Source organism: Lygodium microphyllum, chromosome 26 (genome assembly GCF_053477565.2).
Source record: "Lygodium microphyllum isolate KBCC chromosome 26, Lygodium_microphyllum_v1.1.10, whole genome shotgun sequence".
In the NCBI taxonomy this organism is placed as follows: Eukaryota; Viridiplantae; Streptophyta; class Polypodiopsida; order Schizaeales; family Lygodiaceae; genus Lygodium; species Lygodium microphyllum.
In genome coordinates, this window is record NC_141160.1 from 127598959 (window position 1) to 127614791 (window position 15833).

The 15833-nt window shown below is 40.6% G+C and overlaps 1 protein-coding gene across 2 annotated transcripts; it reads left to right on the plus strand.

The window, feature by feature from the left end:
* The first annotated feature begins 7108 nt into the window (after positions 1 to 7108).
* Positions 7109 to 10405, plus strand: LOC148013782 (vacuole membrane protein KMS1-like). Of its 2 annotated transcripts, none has more exons than XM_087668302.1 (8): positions 7109 to 7481; positions 7718 to 7958; positions 8048 to 8126; positions 8211 to 8519; positions 8964 to 9142; positions 9298 to 9414; positions 9695 to 9862; positions 9979 to 10405. In XM_087668302.1, the coding sequence occupies exons 1-8, from the start codon at positions 7474 to 7476 to the stop codon at positions 10141 to 10143; spliced, it is 1266 nt and encodes a 421-aa protein (XP_087524428.1). In that variant the 5' UTR covers positions 7109 to 7473; the 3' UTR covers positions 10144 to 10405. The 2 variants fall into 2 exon arrangements, with proteins under 2 accessions (XP_087524428.1, XP_087524430.1); XM_087668304.1 differs by having other exon boundaries at positions 7750 to 7958.
* Positions 10406 to 15833: the final 5428 nt, after the last annotated feature.

Consider the following 15833-nt stretch of genomic DNA (forward strand, 5'->3'; position numbering starts at 1 on the left):
GTCTTCATTTTGAAAAATACCCTATGTATAAAACTAAAATAGTGAATAGATAAGCTCATTGCTAGTGTGTAAACCTAAGAGATCTCTCTTCTTGCTTCTTGCTTGTGTGGAGAGAGTGAGACAGGAAGAGTGAGAAACTACTGTGTGAAGCTCTTATCATTTCCTATTCTCTTCTTTTACTTCTTCTTCTTTGCAAAGCAAGCTTGGAGCTATCAAATCTATGGAGATGGAGTGTGCGTGAGGAGCATTGCATGAGTTATGGAGCCATTAAGGAGCCTTCATAAAAATAGACTATAATGAGGAGGTAAATCGATAAGTTCGATATATTAATTTTGAGAGAGTGAAATGCTTATGTGAGAGGTGGCCATTGCCACATCAGGAAAAGTACTTGAAACAATAAGCATTCAATCAAGTCTGATATCAAGCTCTAATATTGTGGTTACAGTGCTAACAAATGAAATCAATCACTAAGGCATACTCCTCTCTTCATCGAGTGGTGAAATAGGAGCTTGCACTCTGAACACTGCTCAAATTAGTTTAGAATGAGTAGATTGAGAGCAAATCAATTGATTGTGGGTTTTGATTTTTTATTTCAATATGATAGTTAGTATTAGCTCATACAAATTTAAAACCCTGAAAAACCTAAAGTCTAAGGTTAAGATGTTACAATAAAATAAGAAGTTTTGGAGTCTCTATTATCTGTAGGCTTAAACAAAGGAGGGGGCTTAAACTCAAGTCTATAGACCTTGCTTTTTCTATGTTTGCTTTTTGTGCATTTGGGGGTTGTCTTATTGTAAATTTGATGAGCATATTAGTCCACTAGTAGCAACTCTCAAGCGCGAGGGAGAGGAGAAGAGCAAAGAAGTGGTCTAGTTGCTATTTATAGAAGGAGGTAAAGACAAAGTTGATTGCCAATTGAAGGGAACTCACCTTCAATGGCCACACAACCCACATGTATGCTCTCTATTATTCCTTACCTGCCATTGTTTCATCTCAATGTTTCCTCTCCCTCATTGCAATTTGCATGGTCTCAAACTTGCTCTGCCCTAATTTGCTCAAACCTCAGCCTTAGCTGCAAAAGCATTGGCTGCTTGGCCTTGACCATAAGCCTTGTCCTTATTTCACTAATCCCTTGGCATTGGCCCTAAGCCTCTTAGTCCTAGTTCATGAGACTCAATGCTTGGATTCGGCCCACAAGGCCTAACAGGGGCTTAACTCTTCCTACTCAACCACCCTTGGCCTACTAGAACACATACCCCTGACCAAAGCCACTCGTCTATTTTAGGCTACCCTCAACCACATGACTTGATATTAGTAAGGCTAGGCCCTACCTACTCTCGACACCTACCCACTTGACTATCTTGGGCTACCCTCAACCACATGACTCAAACTTAGTAGTAAGGCTGGGCCCTACCTACTCTCGACACATGGCCTCTCAGCCTTTTGGCTACCACATGCCTTTTGACCACTCCACATCTTTAGGATCTTGGCTTGCTTACTCGACTACTCGACCTTAGCCCTTCACGATCACTAGACCACCCTATTCCTTAGCTTGCCTACTTAGCCACAACCATTGGACTTAACCACTTATGGCCTACTGAAGAATGAGAAGGATGCCATTGTGGATGGATTGTGCCAGGAAAGCTATTGAAATTGAAATCAAAGGGCTCTAGCACAAGTTAAACAAGAATGAGAAGGATGCCATTGTGGAGTGCAAAGTCAAAGATGTGGCCCAAATTTTCACGAAAATGGAGAGCTCCACCTATGCAAGAGTGCCCCAGGAGGAGATAGTTTGGCATGGATGGGCCAAGATGATGAAGAAGAGGAATCTGTCTCCTTGAGGAAATTCAAATGGAAAGGCATGAGGCTTTCTTCATTAAGCATTGAAACTTCCCCCTAGGCCCTTCATAGCACAACAGAGTCTATCTACTTAATAAATAATCCCATGGCTCCTATTATGTCTATACCTAGCATGCTTATGCTTTTGTAATTGATCTACTCAAGACAAAACTGGCTTAGTCACCACACCCCACTTTGTCCCTTTTGACTACTATGTACAATCATTGCACTTCCATAGCAAATTTCAATTTATGTAATACAACTTAATGCTTTCTCCTTTAACGAAAACAAATGATATTCATAGAGTGGTATATTTAGGAGGATGAGCAACCAGCACATGAGTAGATTCTATTCAAGATGTTTCACATGATGCAAGGCTTGGAAAGCCTGCTAATGTTGAGATGGGAGTGCCACAAGATGGTGGGCAACCTCATGTCTAACAAGAGAGACATGTGGGACAACCAAGGGCTCCTATTGAGCTAGTGAGTCTTCTTGTTATTTACAAATGCTATGACTAGGGATGGCAGTCATAAGTGGAAGAGGACTATGTAATCAAATATGGATTCTTTGGAAAAGAATGCACGTGGGAAAACAAGATGAAGCTGTCTTCCTCTAGTGCATTACCTAAGTATAAGGTGAGATTGGTGGCCAAAAGGATTTGAGCAAGAGAAGGGGATTGACTTTGATGAGATCTTATCACTAGTAGTCAAGATAACTACCCTTTTTACTGCCCTTCATTTAGTTGCTAGAGAGGATATAGAGTTGTTTTAGATGGATGCAAATACTGCTTTCTTACACGAGGACTTGTATGAGGATATTTACATGCAATGTCCTAAGGGGTTTGTAGTGGAAGGCATGCAAGTTGCATAAGAGCGTATATGGTTTGAAATAGGCTCCCAAGAAATGGTATCATGAGTTCAATGCCTTTATGTACTCTTAAGGGTATACTAGGAGTGAAACTAATTACTGCCTATACACTAGGAAAGCTAGGTATGGCAGCCTTATAATGTTGATTCTTTATATGGATGACATGTTGATGTTGGGAAGTTAGTGATGGATGTGGTTAGTTCAAAGAAAAGATTGCATGAAGCCTTCGATATGAAGGACTTGGGGAATCTTGGTCACATTCTTGGTATGTGCATTATGCAATATCAAGACAAAAATATACTCTAGTTGTCTTAGAAGGAGTACATTGGAAAGGTATTGGAGCATTTCAATATGGAGAGAAGGAAGGCTATTAGTGTTCCATTGTATCTAAATTTGAAACATAGCTACGAGTACATTGGAAAGGTATTGGAGCATTTCAATATGGAGAGAAGGAAGGTTGTCAGTCTTTCATTGCATCTAAATCTGAAACTTAGCTAGGAGGATAGCTCTAAGTTAGATGAGTAAAGGGTTGAAATGGCCAATGTTCCTTATGCTTCCATAGCTGATAGCTTGATGTATGCCATGGTTACTACACATCTAGACATCACCTATGTAATGAAAGCAATTAGTAAATATATGGCAAACCTTGGCAAAGAAGAATTGGAAGGCAATAAAGAGTATCATGAGATACTTGATCAACACCAGATCTATGTGCATATGCTTTAGAAGGAATGATGCATTTGTTCTTGGATATGTAGATGCTGATTTTGTAGAACGTGTAGACTTTAGGAGGTCTACTACATGTTTTATCTTCACTTTCATAGGTAGGTGATGCAATCTCTTGGGCCCTTGATTGCAACAATGTATGGCTTTATCTACTACTAAGGTAGAGTATGTTATAGCCATTGATGCCTACAAGGGAGCTATATGGCTTACTTGTCTAGTGGGAGACTTGGGTATTATATGATAGGTGCCTACATCACGTTGTGATAGTCAAGAGTGCCATTAACTTGGCACACAAAAACCCTATCTTTCATGCAAAGACAAAGCACATTGAGGTGAACTCCCACTACGTTTGGGAGGCTCTTGAGGACAAGTGTATTGAGCTTATACCATATGAATGATAACTTTGCAGATCTTCTCATGTGAAGAGTTTACCTTTTGAGCGCTTTGCACACCATAGAGTGGTAATGGGCATTGGATAGAATCTTCACTTTCCTATATTGCTATAGAGGTGCATTGGCCTTTAAGTGGGAGGCTATTGGGCTAAAGGTCGAGATGGGCACCCCTTGTATATGTACACATTATACAATCATACATAAGTGAAGATAATAAAAAATAAGGGCACCATTTATTTTGTACCCATATAACTCTCCTATGTGCTTTCCCCTCTCAACCCTCTTGCACTTCATAGCTTCTACCTTGCATCCCACCATTGTGTTCATCTCAATACTAACCTTAAGCTCTATCTGTATGTGTGTATGTTACCTCACACATGTTTACTTTTGGACTATCACTAGGGTAAATAGTATTTGGAAGGACATTTGCTACAAATAGTTACATGAGGTTTTATTTTAAAGAAATGGTCCTTTAAAATTAGCCATTCATTAGTTGTGAGAGAGGGATTTGGCATATTACACATAGTTTCATTGTTAATAACCATTGAGATTGTATTTTTTGGCCACTTAGACTTCAATGTTGGCAATAGAAGGCTAAGAGAGCTTCTCCCTCTAGGGTGGTATGCCTTTCTCTCAATTGTACTTTCACACTTTCAAGTTGATGATATTCATAATCTGGAATGCGATTATCAGTATCTTGAAGTAGTCTACACATAACCTCATCATTACCATTTCTAGAAAGAGAAGAGGAAACATTCTATCTACACAAGGAAGCTTGATTAAGAACACTTTTCCTATTAGCAATTGCATGGTGTCAAAAAGCATTTGCAAAGTTTGTGACCTCCATTATGAGTCCATTATATACTTCTCCCAAAATTTCTAGGAATTGTGGATAGAGTTCAAGATTAATCTCTCGGCTCTTTTAATATCCTTGTCAAATTCACTTTGCCCCAATAAAGAAGCATTTAGCTTTTGAACATTGGTGGACCTTGAGTCATCCATGTTGAAGAGATAAACTTACATGCATGCAATTAGAGTATGATCAAAATATTGCATACATTGTATGTAAGATAGACTATGTTGTGTTGTGATCCATCAGTGTGCCTCATTCATATATGTTTTATCTAAATGAGCAACGTGCCATGTGCTATCTACATTGTTGAAGGTACTATCCTTTTTCACTTGTATCCCATAAATACAATTATGTTCCCTCAAAATATCCTACTAGGACTCCTGATTGATCATGCAATTCTCTCAATGCAATTTGTCCATCTTTTATGTTGTCATGTTCCAATCACCAAAAGGAAGGTGTTCTCACATATCAATTGCCTCTCAATAACCTCGTTGTGGTCAAATTGCCTTGCTTTGCCCTCCCACTCTTGAACACATAGAATCCTCAAATGAGTGTCTCAATAATCGTAGTAACTTCTACTTCTAGCCAATGAGACTTGGGAAGGATACCCAAATTGGACACTCAAATTATAGGATCTCATTTGGGTTAAAGTTGCCCATCCATGGGATTGAATATACTAGATCTCCATTATATTCTAGCACATTATTGAGCATATAGCTCATGCTCTATTATGATCCAAAGAGGACAAGAGAAGAAGACCTTCTCAACAAACTTGAATTGATATAGTGATGCTTTGGATCCAAAGCTAACTGTGAACAAACGTTTGAACTTCCATTATGAGGACAATAGGGCTAAGAGATTTTAAAAAATGCTTGTAGTGGCACAAGAACCCTATCTTTGCTTGGGATGCCCTAAAAAGAAGGCAACTAGGGCTTTGTAAAAATCTTTGCATTTGGTTTACATGAATTTATTTTTCCTCTTTGCAAGAGCTTTAAGATTATCTCACACAACCAAGACAATAACATGCATGTCCATTTGATCATTTCATATGCTTGCTTTGTTAGTTTTTTGGGCCTTGAGTCCTCTAACTTCAGCATCCCCATTGCTTATTACAACCCCCTCAAGGAGTCCCTTATGGACTCTAGATGATTACATGCATGCATGGTAAATGGTGCTAGTGCTTGTACATGTGTTGCTGTAAGAGAGTGCAACTGGTTGTAGTTAAAGCCACATTCCCAACTACTCTCACCAACCCAAGTTTGACTTTCCCTCCTCAATACTTTTGCACTTTTTTGTCATGGAATTGTTATCAATCTTTCCTAAAGACCATAACATATAAGTGAAATCATTTAATGCTCTAAAATCTCCATTTAAGACCATAAAGTTTGCAATTAAGGGAGGGATTTCCTTTTCTTGCATTTCAAATTTTAATTTCCTCATGCTTGACTTCCAATTGCATGATTGAATGTCCTAAAGTAAAAGAGCTTGACTACATGTTAGATATGATAAATGATCATCTAAACTTCCCATACAAAGATAACTTGGTGCCACATTTTATGTTCATTTGTTAGAGTTGTCCATAGACATGATGAAGGTAACTTGTCCCTTTGTGACTAAATGCGCTTGTTTGTAAGCATTAGGGTTTTGACAATAGCCATGGGTTCTTCCAACCTCAAAATTGGACATCACATGTAATTGCTTTAGAAGTTCTTGATTATGATGGAATGACATTCCAATGTTTGTAGATGATTAGGCTAAAATGTCACATTATGAAAGCAACTATTGTTATCGTTTTTAGTTCTAGATTAGCCACTTACGAAGATTTTGCAAGTTTTTTGTGACTTAATTACAAATAGGTGCAAGGTAAAAATATTTATACCATTCGTTTTAGGATCAAAACTTATTCAAACTCTTGCTCGTGTTACTTTGAAAACCAATCTTAGGCCTCACAAAGTCTTGAACAGACAATGTGAGTGTTGGTTTGAGGACTGCATAGCTTGTAGACATTGGAACAGGATAATGGATTTGGTGAGGTGTCCATGATGGCATTGGAAGGTTGGTGTTTGCCATTGAGCTGAGGCAAGCAATGACTCAAGGAGATATAGCTATAATTGGATGATGCTGGCCAAAATTGAGCCAAAGTCAAAGCAAGCCTTCATTTTAGGGGGATGGATGGGGTGCATTGGTGGGGCAATGGAATGAATTCTTTGGAAGTATTAGGTATCAAAGTGTGCAAGGAAAGGTGGATGATGATACATGATCTAAAAGGGCCAATTATATAAAGGTCTTTGCAATTTATTTTTCTATAGTTTATTAAGTTATTGGTGTAAGACTCAAGCGGGAGGCATGTAAATCGATATTTTAAAAATAGCCGACCCATAAAAAGGAAAGGGCGGCCAATTGATAGAAAGGGTTGGTATATAAGTGAGTGTTGGCCGATCAGCCTATATTGCACCACAACAAATGAGAAGAACAGAGAGCATTTCTATTTCCTGAAGGAAGCCTTTGTCAGCACCGGAACAGACACTGTTATGTGACGACAGCCATTGAAGCACAGACAAAGACTCTCTCTCTCTCCCCCCTCCCTCATGCAGAGTCAGAGCATCCCCCATAAGAGATTCTGAAAAGACGCAGAAACAGAGCAGGGCAACCCACCCAAAAAACAGGGCTTATCCGTTGCCTTGGCACACGTGGGGTTCCGTGTCTCTTCGCTGTAGATCACCCCTCCATCGATCCCCCAAGACCCGTCATCGCGACAGACCAGCTCCTCTCTCAGGCTCCCACAATGTCGCAGGAATGGGCAGGTATATTGACCTCCCCCTTGCTCTGTTTTAGGGTTCCCCTTTATTGTCTGCTTGAATGCTCGCTTTTAGTTCAATCAGCGATAGTCCTTTCTTTTTGCCTGCTATCATCCGTCTTGTTTGTTTCTAATCCATTTCATGGTAGTCGTTTTATATTTCCTCCTATCGTTCATGTACATACTTGTTTTTTGGTTCAATCCTGTGTTAGTATTCGATTTCCTGTCAATTTCTGCACACAGGCTCAGGTTCTCAGGGCATTTCGGTCTCGCAGGGCCTTCGGGGGATCATGAGATACAACCCGAAGGGTTGGGCTTGCTAAAACGACCATTGCCCACACTGAAGTTTTTCTTGTTGGCTGTCCTGCAATACACGTTACAGCTGATTAAGTACCTTTTTACACACAAACTCGTGCTTTTGCTTGTCAGTTTTGCTCTATGTGGCTGGAGCATGCTCAGCACCTTGGAAGGTCCGCATGAACAGGTGAACTATAGCTTTATTGCTGCAGGATATCAGTTCTTCATGCAATGTTAGAATGGTTTTTTAACTAAAGTATGCTCACAATCTACCAGGTTATGAAGGAAGCTTCCGCATACCTGCGCTATGCTGTTTGGTGGGTTGGACTTGGGGTTGCTTCATCCATTGGCTTAGGTGAGTTTGTATGAGAATATTGTGAGATGGTCTGGGCTCGTGCAGGAATTGCAACCCATTGATTGTCTCCTTTTGCTTCTGCAGGATCTGGATTGCACACTTTTGTCTTGTATCTGGGTCCTCACATTGCAATGTTCACATTTAAGGCTACACTTTGTGGAAGAGTGGACCTTAAGAGTGCTCCTTATGATACTGCACTCTTTGGGAAGACATCAACCTGGGAGCTCCATGATTGTTTGGGTTTTGGAGAACCTTTGTATCCGAAGACTGCCCTTTCTGAGCGCTTTAGGGTGCCTTTGCCGCCCATTCTATGGGAGGTGCAATTGGAAGCTGTGCTATGGGGGCTAGGGACTGCACTAGGGGAGCTACCGCCCTATTTTGTTTCACGAGCTGGTGATCTCTTTTATTTTAATCTGGGTCTTTTTTGGTTCGTTATATTATGATTATAAATCTGTTTAAGTACCTTTTCTTTTTGGTAAAAAAGGTTTACTCCAAGTTGCAGTTTACTCTTTATGTGGACATGCTATTCAGCTGCATATTGACAAAACAAAAAGACTAGGAGGCATTATCATATTAAAAAATAAATGGTAGTTGTTATCTAATACATCGGTCATCTGTATGCTGTGAGTTCTGACACAATCCATAGGTAAACTCTGTGCATGCCCTGTTCAATTAAATTTATCTGTGATTGTTGTACTGCCTGGAAATGCTGAACTACTTGCTTTCGGGGAGGATTTGTGTGGTAGTATTTAGCATGGGTTTGGTCTTAACTACTTTAAGAGCCGATATTGCCAGGCTTGAAATTTGCTAATCTTTCACTTTCCCCTGCCTTGGCAGCAAAGCTTTCTGGTGAGAGATTGAAAGAGTATGAGGTTATGACAATAAGAACGGCTGCGGATGAATCAAATAATAGTGTCAGAAGATACTTTAACAAAGTCAAGAATGGGATGATCGAACGGTTTAAGCTGCTGAACTTTGACCAATACAAATTCTGGACAATTCTTGTTTTTGCATCAGTAAGTTTGCTCGATCCTTCTGTTTTCACGGCATTTTGGCTGCTCCCAGAGTGGTTATTTTTACTGGGTGCAAATGCCATGCCGTGGATAAATTAGGATGTGAGATTATAGAATCAAAATGGATTGCTAAGTAACTTATGTAGAACGAATGACAGGTACCTAATCCTCTATTCGATCTAGCTGGTATCACTTGTGGGCAACTGCTTGTTCCATTTTGGAGTTTTTTCATTCCAACATTGATTGGTAAAGCATTGGTAAAAACTCATATTCAGGTATGAATCTGTTTCAAAATTGGCTTGTTATGTGAGTGCATTGATGTGAAACTATGCCGTTGTGCGCTCCCAGGAGTTGTGTACTGGGCTGTGGAATGTATTATTTTATGTGGTAGTTCCTTACCTGCATGTTAATAGGCTGCTAAGAATTATGTTGCCACTTTTCATGTGCAAAGTGCTTCATGCTTGAAGTTTCATTTACATTGATGGACGATAGGTGTTAATATTCAATCAGATGTGAATGTAACCCCAGCTTATCTATTACGATTATGTTGTGCAGACCGTGTTTGTAATACTACTGTGCAACAATCAACTGGTAGAGCATCTTGAAAGCAGTGTAAGACATGTCTTTCAGCATATGCCAGCAGTGTCACGTGCATTAAGCCATGTATTGATCCAGCTAGAGAAGATCAAACACAAGTATCATACTGGGCCAGAAGCTATTGAGGTACGACTTTCCTAGTTGCTTTAACCATTGGCAACCTGGTTTGTTTTGAAGCCGACCTCAGGTTTTTCACATCTATGCCTTTCTTGATGGATCTATCTTGCATTAATATCTAGCAGGAAACACCTTGGAAGCTGTCAACTGCATTGATATGGAACTTTTTCGTTTGGATTATGCTCATTTTCTTTTTTATGAGCATTATCAATGCAACAGCGCAAAGTTACCTTTTGGAGAAACAGAAAAAAGACATTCAAAGAGTTGAGGAGAAGAAAAAAGATTTATGATTGGACTCTGCAGCTGTTCCATATTTGTTAGCCTTATTTCTCACAATCATTATCTTGTTCCATTCTGAAATATCACAATTTGTGTGATACTCATCGATTGTGCTTGAAGAATGCCACTAAGTGGGTTCTGGCAATTGTAAAATGGGATTTCTTTCCTACACAAGGTCTGGGTGTAAAGAAATTGAATATTGATTCTGTGGGGCAATCACAGTCCTTAAGATGCTGGTTGTTTTGAATTATTGTTCTGCCCAATAGTACAATGATTTGATTCTTGGATGCTTAATTGCAAAAGAATTTTTTGGCTGCTTTAATTTTTTAGTTTCAACTGCAGGATGTGAATAGTACCAGCAGCTTGTCACTTAAGTGCCTGCTAATGCAAGATCGACAATTGGTTTTAAGAGCAAGTGTCCTTCAAATCAGGAATAAAAAGAGCATTTAGAGGTTTAATAGAACTTTTTGCAAGATGTTAGGGTCACCTGAGCTATACAGAGCCTCTAACGAGGTTCCTAAATTTAAGTGGGGATAAGGTTCCAGATGAGATTGAACCGAATATGACTTGTTTCTGCAGAGAGGCTGCTATAGATTCCATGTCCAAGATTGTAATCGATGGCACCTGTTCCATGCTTATAATCTTATTGACATGTTAAATTCCGATAATCAGACCTCTTGATCTGTGCATTTGAGACGTCTCTTTTTTTATGTGTTTTCTTGTCTTCTGCTCAATTTCAACTTAGCCTAAGTGCATGAAATGTTTGACCTTGTAGCTCAAGATGAGCTCTCTCTCTCTCTCTCTCTCTCTCTCTCTCTCTCTCTCTGTGTAGGGAGAGCTCCATTGATAGACCGTAAGATGTTATGGTTTCTCTTAACAGGTGTTTCTATTTGATTAAATCTAGTCCATTGTGAAATTGACATAGGCCTTCCTAAGAATACTGGCCTTGATGTAGGCACATTGTGGCTTGTAGCATAATTGTCACACACAACAGAAAATTCAAAAAAGTACCTTGGATACATATTTTGCCTTGCATCATTAGTTTTTCTATTAGTAGGGTCCATCTTTATGAAAGAAAACTTATATTTCAAATGGGGATGATACTGATTTAGCAGTGTATAATGGGTCAACATTGTAGTATCAATTTGAAATTCATATTTGTTATTTCATATTATGTTGCTTTGTAATGTGTGTTTGCAAACTTATTTTCCTTCTCACACCCTTTTCTTTGGGGTGAATGTATGGTCTTGAGGTAGGCTATATAAATGTACAAAGACAACTAGCTAAGTTTAGTGCAAATACAACCAAAATCAAAAACATGTGTGCTTCGGGCTAATGCATATCCACAACCACCAAAACATAATGGCCCTCCCTTCCCTTGTAAGGGCTTTGTAGCTATACCATGGCATTGCTATCGGAAACACCTATATAGGGAGTAGTAGTGACTTTGAGCCTTGCTTGGTTTTCACTCTGTGTGATTTTCTATACCCAGTGGTGAACCTTCTCATTTGCGATGTCATGAGGGTGTAGTCTTGGGATATGCCTATGTTGTACTGTTTCTTTGATTGAATAATATAAGAGTATTATACCTTGCTCTCAAATATTGTGTTACCTTTCTGTGTGGTGTTGAGTGAGTCACGAGTGTAGGTGTATCACACTTGGTATCAGAGCAACTCTTGCTCGGAGTACATAAGTGCTTCTAAAAGTAGGAGAAAAGGATCTAGTGTCCCAAAGAGAATGAGTCGAAACGACCCATGACATGTCGCCCTGTGTCGTGATGCCTCACGGCGTGTGGACCCTATTGTGTTGTCCCATATTACGTCAGCCCCTGTCGTGTTGACCCACATTGTGTTGACCCCAACGTGACGCCTCGCCATGGCAACCTTGATACCACCAACCATCTGAAGACGGGATGCGGTCTCCTTGTGGCACAACCACCATCCCAAGGGCGAAACACGGCTTCCTCGTGTTGACAATCCCACCGACCACATGGAGGACGACAGAGAATATACCCATCCCAACAATGGAAGAGAGGAAGAAGAGTAGAGGGCAAGAATGGACAGTGGCCCAAGAGATGAAGGTAGCCGGATTGGAGAGACAGTTGGAGGGCATGTCAAGCATGCTAGAGTCAATTTGGAGGAACATGCAGATGAAGGAAGAGGAAGAGAAAAGAAGAAGAAAATTAGAAGTGGAGCATGGCTATAAAAAAAATGGGTATTACAAGAAGAAAAGAGGAGAAGAGGCAGAAAGCACAAGAGGAGGTAGATAGATTAGGAAGAGAGGATAATTCTAGGAATGCATAAGATACAAGAAAATACAAGGAAAAGATAGTAGAAGCAAGAAGTAAGAAACAAGACAAGAAGAACAAGAAGCACTACCATAGAGATGAGGAAGATAGTAATAGTTCAGAAGATGACTACGGCAAATTCAAGATACCCCAACTTGTAAAGTACAAAGGAGAGAGAGACAAGCTAGTTCTAAAGAAGTGGATCGTAGAGGTGGACAGATACTTGAAGTATGCCACAATCACCGAATACAGGAATACAGAGGTGGCAGCTATCTACTTGGAGGATGTTGCTAGTTGGTACTTGCTAGAGCAGGAGTATGGAGACACCATCGTTTCATGGGAAAAACTCCAAGAATAACTCAAGGACTATTTCATTTCCAAGATGGAAAAATTCAAAGTCAGAGATGAATGGAGGAACCTCAAGCAAATGCAAGGGAAGATGAAGGAGTACGTCAGTAAATATAGGCAGATTATGCTACAACTATTCAACATGGACACTAACACCAAACTGCATGGATTTTTATTTGGGATGCAAGAATGGGCTAGAAGAGACGTAGAGAAGCAGGAGCCAACGAGTTTAGTTGAGGCCATGAGAATGGTTGAAAGGCTAGTGGATTTGGAAGGCAAGAGGACGGCCCAAGGGAACCAAAACAGATTCAACATCAACCTCAACAACTCATGGACCCCAAGACCCAATGCTCCCAGAGGCCAGTTCACATAAACACGGAGCCAGACCACTAGCATAACCCCAGTTGTAGCACAATCCGCATTAGTACCAAGAGGAGCAAGTGGCAAATGGTGGCCCAGGTAGCAACAGTCCACTACTTATACATTAAAGGCAAAGTGAGCGAAGGGAATCAAGCCATTATGGTGGACATAGGGGCGACTCACAACTTTATCACACCAAAGTGCGCAGCTAAACACGGCTTGAAATTTTCCAAGGCCCTAGAAGGATTAAGAGTAACATTCGCGCAAGGAGAGGCCAAAGAAGTGAAATAGGTCTTTGCAGTGTAGGTAGAAGTCGGGAAATGGAAAGCAAAGCTCAGCTTCTTAGTAACTCCCATGGATGACTTTGAAGTTATCTTAGGCTTGGAATTCTATGATAAGTATGCGATTCCAATGTTTGGAAAAGGAGTGAATAAGATGATGCTATTTATACAAGGAGAAGGCGTCAGAGTATCTTGTGAAAGAATGCAGTTACTATATAGAACATCAATCAAAGTGCAAATGAAGGAGAACAAGGCTGGGGTTGCTTGCCAAACAGTGAAGTCCAACCCAAACCAACCAAGGGTGCCTACCTAAGCAACACCATGTCAAGGGAACACCATTAGACCACGTATCATGACATGTAGTGCCAAGCAAGTGGGAAAATCTGTTAAGGAAGGAGACATGGTCTATCTATGCATGATCTGACCCATTGAGCAGGAGACCACCAAGAAGCCCCGAGCCCACACCAGTAACTCTGAAGTGACAGAAATACTCGAGGAGTTCAAAGATGTAATGCCGACAGAACTACCCAAGGGTCTCCCACCTAGAAGAGATGTGGATCACAAAATTGAGATCATTCCAGGATCTGCCCCACCGGCCAGAGCCCCTTATTGAATGAATCACACAGAACTTATGGAATTGAAGAAGCAGCTTCATGAACTAGAAGAACAAGGTTTCATCTGCCCCAGCAAGTCTTCCTTTGGTGCCTTAGTATTGTTTGTGAAGAAGAAGGATGGGGGGCTTAGACTATGTGTAGATTATAGGGCCCTTAATAAAATCACCATAAAAAACAAATATCCCATGCCCCTAGTGGAAGACCTCCTAGATAGGTTACACGGACCCAAGTACTTTAGCCGCATAGACCTTAGGTCAGGTTATCACCAGATTCGCATAGCAGAAGAAGATATCCCAAAAACAGCTTTTCGCACCAGATATGGTAGTTTTGAATGGTTAATCTTTAGGATTCGGGCTAAGCAATGGCCCATGCACATTTTATGGACTCGTGGATGGAGTCTTTAGACTCGAAATAGATGTATTTGTCATTATCTACATTGACGATGTACTAGTCTATAGCAAAACCTTAGAAGAACACAAGCAACACTTACACCTAGTTTTTGAGAGGGTGCGACAACATAAGCTATATGCCAAACCAAAAAAATGCGAGTTTATAGTGAATGAGTTAGAATTCCTAGGCTTCATTGTAGGATCAGATGGTATCAAAGTGGACCCTAAGAAAGTGGAAGCTGTCCAAAAATAAAATGCTCGTGGTCATCCACTGCCTCAGAAAATGGAAGCATTATGTACAAGATAAGCACACAGTAGTCTTCACTGACAACATCTCCCTCAAATACTTCAAATCCCAACCCAAGCTATCGGCAAAAGAAGCTCGCTAGCTAGGCTTCCTAGCCAAATTAGACTTGGAGATAAAACACAAGCCAGGCTCTACCAACAAGATAGCAGATGCCTTGAGTCGTAAAGCTGATTTGAAAGCCGTCAGTGTGGTCAGTAGCAACTTCATGGAACTAGTCAAGAAAGCCTTGGAACAGGACCAAGACATGCACAAAATCATCCACGATGTGGAAGCTGATAAGACCCCTCATGGAATGTTCACCCTTGAGGAGGGAATCCTCTTTGTAGGAAAGAGATTATATATCCCCAACAATGTGGAGCTGAAGAAACTCATTCTACATGAAATACATGATGGAAAACTAGGAGGATACAAAGGATAGAGCAAAACCTTGGAGGCCCTTAGGAAGCAGTCATGGCATGTCTTCATGGAACTACATCAAGACATGTTCGACTTGCCAACTTGAGAAGGCACCACGCTCAAAGCCAACGGGATTACTTCAACCTATGCCCGTACCGAGCTGCCCATGGGATGTAATCAGCATGGATTTGTGGAGCTCCCCGAATCCCATGGATACACCATCATTTTTGTAGTGGTGGACTATTTCTCTAAGCAAGCCCACTTCATCCCTGCCAACCACCATTGAATGCCAAGGAGGTAGCCCACCTCTTTTTCACACATGTATTCAAGCTACATGGGTTGCCCTTAGCCATAGTGTTGGATAGAGATGGAAGATTCATGAGTGACATGTGGAAGGAACTCTTCAAGACTCTGGAAACACAATTGAGATTCCCATAATCCTTCCACCTTGAAATAGATGGACAAACAGAATGAGTCAACCAAGGCATTAAAGATTATCTCAAGAGTTACGCTCGGGTGATAGAGCGAGCCAACAAAAAGAGAAAGGCCATACTTTTCACTAAAGGCGACATGGTGCTAGTTAGCTCTAAGAATATGTCTCTCCCAAAGAACATGAGCCCCAAGTTCAATCATCGCTACTATGGACCCTATCGCATCACTCGGGTGCTGAATGATGTCACCTACAAGCTCGACCTGCCAGAAAGTGTATGTGTTCATAA